This window comes from Eschrichtius robustus, chromosome 7 (genome assembly GCF_028021215.1).
Source record: "Eschrichtius robustus isolate mEscRob2 chromosome 7, mEscRob2.pri, whole genome shotgun sequence".
NCBI classification, from domain to species: domain Eukaryota; kingdom Metazoa; phylum Chordata; class Mammalia; order Artiodactyla; family Eschrichtiidae; genus Eschrichtius; species Eschrichtius robustus.
The window spans coordinates 93,488,079-93,493,757 of NC_090830.1; the positions used below are offsets into that span (position 1 = coordinate 93,488,079).

The 5,679-nt window shown below is 45.6% G+C and overlaps 1 protein-coding gene across 2 annotated transcripts; it reads left to right on the top strand.

Moving 5' to 3' along the window:
- Positions 1–426: 426 nt before the first annotated feature.
- Positions 427–5,186, top strand: ZNF32 (zinc finger protein 32). 2 transcript variants are annotated; one of them, XM_068548100.1, is made up of 3 exons: positions 427–502; positions 2,857–2,996; positions 4,202–5,186. In XM_068548100.1, exons 2-3 carry the CDS (start codon positions 2,927–2,929, stop codon positions 4,993–4,995), a joined length of 864 nt encoding a protein of 287 aa, XP_068404201.1. In that variant the 5' UTR covers positions 427–502; positions 2,857–2,926; the 3' UTR covers positions 4,996–5,186. The 2 variants fall into 2 exon arrangements, with proteins under 2 accessions (XP_068404201.1, XP_068404203.1); XM_068548102.1 differs by having other exon boundaries at positions 4,244–5,186.
- The last annotated feature ends 493 nt before the right edge of the window (positions 5,187–5,679 follow it).

A 5,679-nucleotide genomic window follows, 5' to 3' on the forward strand; every position in this document is an offset into this window, starting at 1 on the left:
TATTTGCTCCTTGTCTCAGAACTCTAATTACACATTTAGTCTCTGCTCATGCAGCGGCTCAACGCAAAACCCCTAAACACCCGCGGGTTTATCAACTCATTTCTTCCCAACACTTTGCTTCAGAAACCTGGATTCCCCATTTCCTGGCTCAGCGGACGGCTTCATCAACCTGCCATCCCACGCCTGGCTAATCTGAGTGGCCTTTTGGTGCTCTCGGCCCCCGCCCTACATCCGCTAACAAGTCGGCGTCTCTGGCTCGGGGCCAAACAGGAGGGACCCGAGCGCCCAGCGCGCACCGGTACCCGCAGAGCCCGAGCGGCCGGTCGCATCGCCGAACTACGTCTCCCACAGTGCTCGGGGAAGCCGGGGCCGCCGAGGCGCGGCCCATCCCCCGCTCAGGCTCACGCGGAGCCTCCCGGGAGTTGTAGTCCGGGCCGCTCGCGCCGGCGCTGCTGAGGGCTCGTTGTCGGCCTTTGTCTGTCTGCGGGCGCGCGCCGCTGCGGTGAGTGAGGCCGCCGGCCGGGTCCGTACGCCCGGGCGAGGCGGGGCCCCGCCTGCAGGCCGCGGTCCCCGAGCCCCCTGCGGCCCTGAGCAGGCCTGGCCAGCTTGGACTCCCCAGGGCAGCCAGCTGAGAGGGGAGAGGTCTGCGGCCCGCAGGAAAAGGTCCAGCTGGACCAGAGAAAGGGGTGCTGAGGCCCAGCGCGCAGAGCCGGCCCGGGGGGGTTTGGGGGTGGGGGCAGACCTGAGGCGGGAAGGGAGAGTCTGTCGGGAGGAGCAGGGGTCCCTCCGCCGCAGAGCACGGCTGGGTGTGGGGCAAGGCCCTGCACCCCGAGACGCGGGAGGGGGAGACCACAGGCAGGTGTGCCCCGGGGCCCGCAGGGAGGGTTTCAGAAGATGGACAGGAGAAAAGTGCAGTCTCTCTGAGGTGGGTGAAAGGGAGAAAGGACAAACTTCGTTGGGTAGAGAATAGGAAAGGACAAAGTGGATTCAGGTGTGCAGAGAAAATAATCACCCCTCCCCAGAATCTCCTAATCCTGAAACTATCCCTCAAGAAAGCAACTATCCTAGTCCTCTGCTGAGGACTCTCAACTTTAGGCCTTAAATCTGTAGGTCATGTCAGAGACCCTTCACATTTGGTTCTTTTATTCTCCCAAGAGCTACTTGATAATACAGTGTTATCAGACTATTTAGTAAGTGAGGAAATAGGGTCAGGGCTGTTTGGTTACTTGCCCAGTGCCATTTAAGGGGAGAGAAGGGTAATCCAAGTCTCTCATGGCCTAATTCTGAGCTCTTTCCACAGGATATAATGGCCTTTCTCATAGGAAAAGCAATATTTTCTGCTATAAAGTGACTTTCTTCAAAACCTTCAGGAAATTGATTCCTCAGACTTATGGAATCTAGGGAGAAAAATACAACAATTTCCCTTTATTAATCAAGGAGGTTCCTGAGACACAGCTGAGCTGTTTCTTGTTGAATATCTCACAACATTTGGAGAGGCACAGCTGTAAGTGCTGCCCACATGTTCTGACCAAACTATTTGCTGGACTAACCAGAGACAGTCCAACCTCAGGTAGCAGGTACCCATATACTTTCCACTGACTCTTGGTGGATGTGCGGTTGAGCAGTAACACCTTCCACTTCCAAGTGAACGGTGTTGTAGTGTCCTGACACTCTGATAGGGCATCGCTTTGTGGCTTGTACTGCACATTGGAGCTGAGTCCTCCAAATAAAGAGTTTAAATGCCTCTCCAGTCATCACAACATGTAGCAGAAAGGGCAGTTGTCAAGACCAGGTGTTTGGGTTAACAAAGGATTGTAGTATCACACTATTTCATTAAATCAGGAGGCCAGCATTTTCATGGGACATAGTAGAGGGAAACAAAAGTTATACATTGAACCACTGCATAAATAAAGTGTAAGTATTCAGTAATTAGGGTCCTGAAATAAGAAGAATATCCCCCCCAAAATACAAAAGGATAATATGGAACAAGAGGATTCCTAGGATCTGGAAGAATAGTAAGGTCTGGTCAAGCTCTCTTCCATTCTATTTCATTTTATAAGAATTCTCACCAGCTTTTTAGTGATGAGGAAGTAGAGAATTGTCTGGACATAGGCTTGGATCCAAAAAGTCTTGGATTTGAGCCTTTGCCTCACCTTGACTCCTTACTGGCTCTGGGAATAGGGGCAAGTTACTTACCCTAATCGGTGTGCCTTGGGCTTGGTTTTGGAGTCTGAAGTAGGTCTTCTTTTTTCCAAGAATTGGCAAGTATTTATACTTCCTCAGAACTGGTATTCTCATACCTTGAAGAGTCTGGAGCCTCCTAAGAAGTGCCAAAAGGAAACATGAAATCTCTTGTTCTGTCCTAATAACCTAGAGGGGACTGGAGAGGAGAGCTGGAGCCATTTCAATCATAGAACCAATCATGAAGGCTGAAATTTTTTTATATTCTGAATTCCTTTGGCGGCTTGGAGGATAAAATAGCAGGCTGTTAGGTGGGGGAAGGAAGTGGACGATTCCAATCACATGCTAAGGCTAAGCTAAGGTACAAATAGGATGGACCATTATCCTGGCACTGGCAAGAAGAGATACTTGTTTGCTTTATGTCTTCCCTGTTTTCCCACCTCCTGCTTCCTCCTGGACTCATTTATAAGTGGTCATGGTACCTTTTGGCTCATTTTGCAGTTACATTGTAGGTGACTGACATTACATCAAGCAATCAAGATTTCCTCCATTCACTCATACCCCAAACTGGAGCTCCTGTTGACTTTATTCTCCTCACTTATCAATTCTCCTGTCCTTTCCTGTTTGTTTTTGTTGTTCTGTTTTGTTTTTGTTTGTTTGTTTTTCCCTCCCCAGGTACTCAAGAACAGCCCATGGAAGAATCATATGGAGAGGTGGTGATTAAGGTCATACAGCAGGAGTGGACATGTTTGGATTTCCAACAGCTACTCTGCTGGACTGTCATGGAAGATATGCCCAGAATGTAGCATTTTTCAGTGAGTCAGTTGATTGCTGGCATGCCCTCAACTCACAATAATCAGTGTCCCTGTTCTCAGCACTAGTCAACAGGCTGAGGATGCAGAGAAGACGTTCCTTTGGTGGAGCTCACCGTTTCTAGGGATTACAGGGAAAGCCTACAAACTGGAGTTAGAAATAGTAGAAACAGAACAGAACAGTCTTGATATGGAGGTAGTCTCTGAGAGAATGAATGAGCAGTTTTAAATCTCAGCACAATCATTGAATAACAAGTTGAAATCTCCCTAGGATGACTCCAAGAAAACTATTATTAGTGATGAATGGACCCATATTTAAAAGTGCAGTAGAAGGCTCATATGCAGGGCAATACTGGACAGTACTGTCAATATCTGCATAGGAAGTGTTGAGAATAACTTCCAAACCAAAATAGACTTCAGTTCCACCATAGCTTAGCAGATTGAAATAGCATGGATTTTAAAGGGAAAAATTCCTTGGATCAGATTCTGTGATAGCCCTGACTTGATCTGTGGTATCAGACAAGTTATTTAACTTTCTTGAGCTCCAGCCTCTTCATCTGTAAAATGGGACAATAAGCTCTATCTTGCAGGGTGCAGGGATTAGAATTAATAGATGTAAAGTACCAAGGATTCTGCTACATATATTCTGATATCATGGAGCTTACTCCACTGTTAGGAGAGCAGACTAGAGCAGAAGGGGATTTCTCATCAAACTAATGAAACAAAGTTCAGGATCTTTCCCTTACACTGGTCTCTTCAAGGCCTTGTCCCTACTTTTATACTGTTTCTTAATGGAATCCGTCCAAAATTTTAAAGCTTTAGGCCCTACACAACCTGGATCCACACCTGTTTTGGTGTCAGAACTTGGGTATGGCACTAAATTTGATCGTAAATAGTTTTCTTAATTTTTCTGAGCCTGTTTTCGTATCTGTAAAATGGAAATAACCATGTCTATACACAATACTATTTGGGAGGCTAAATTAAACTAAATTTAGAGGCAGTACACTGCTATGGAGCATGCCTGAATCCCAAGTCTATGCTTACCTAGCTGCACAATCTTTGACAGCCTCCCTATACTTTCACTTCCTTAACTGTAGCAAAAGACTGTTTTCAGGATTAAATTATCTATGCAAAGTTTATAGTATAATATCTGGCACATTATAAGCACTCAAAGCATTGTTTCTTTTTTCCCTGTTCTTCTCACTCAGCATATTGGTGCCTCTTACATGACTTCCCTCTCATTTTACCAGATGTGATGACAGAAGCCCACCACAAATATGATCACTCTGAGGCCACAGGATCCTCAAGCTGGGATTTCCAGAATTCTTTCAGAAGAGAGAAGCTGGAACAAAAATCCCCAGATTCTAAGACACTACAGGAAGATTCACCTGGAGTGAGACAGAGGGTCTATGAGTGCCAGGAATGTGGAAAATCCTTCAGGCAAAAGGGTAGTCTAACGTTACATGAGAGAATCCACACTGGTCAGAAGCCCTTTGAGTGTACTCACTGTGGAAAAAGCTTTAGGGCCAAAGGCAATCTTGTTACACATCAACGAATACACACAGGAGAGAAGCCCTATCAGTGCAAGGAGTGTGGGAAAAGCTTTAGTCAACGAGGTAGTCTGGCCGTTCACGAAAGACTCCACACTGGACAGAAACCCTATGAGTGTGCTATCTGTCAGAGAAGCTTCAGGAATCAAAGTAACCTCGCTGTTCACAGAAGAGTTCATAGTGGTGAGAAGCCCTATAGATGTGATCAGTGTGGAAAAGCCTTCAGTCAGAAAGGAAGCTTAATTGTTCATATCAGAGTCCACACAGGCCTGAAACCCTATGCCTGCACACAATGCAGGAAGAGTTTCCACACCAGAGGGAATTGTATTCTGCATGGCAAAATCCACACAGGAGAGACACCCTATCTGTGTGGCCAGTGTGGGAAAAGCTTCACTCAGAGAGGGAGTCTGGCTGTGCACCAGCGAAGCTGCTCACAAAGGCTCACCCTATAACCACTCTCATCAAAGGAAGTTCTGTTTATGAATTAACAGCATAAAATCCCCTGAGATTAAACAACCTATTCAATTTTACGGAATGAATGGAGACTCCTTCAGAAAGACCATCATTGGGTAGAGCAAACTGACTTTTCTCCCTTCCCCCAAATGAATATGAAAAATAAATGTCTTGTTTATTATCGTTATCACGTATGATTCATAATTTGTCCACTTATTTTGACCTAATTTCCCAAGGTACCTCCATTAATCTAGTACACAATTGGAGATTTATGTAGCAAATACAGATTTTAAATTTGCAATTGACACCATCAGCCTGTTTAAAAAAGTCAGCCCCTTACCAATCCCAAGATTATTTTCTTCTCTACATATTCAAATTAATCTTGTTTTGCATTCAAGACCACTGGGCAGAATTCATGAGGCAAATCTAATAATCCTCATATTGAATATTATCTGAATGGTAGTCTCAACAGCATATTCTAACAAATCACGCATGTTCATAGCAGAGGCCCTAGCCTTTCCTTACAAAAATAGGATCTTTTCCAAGCCTGGACTGTGGTTTACTTTAGTCTTCCACTCCTAACTGGGATAGAGATAACTTGCCTATAGCCAAAGAGCAGACAACTATCTACAATAGTTGACACAATGACTCTCACTCCCTTTTGGCAACAGTAGCAATATCTC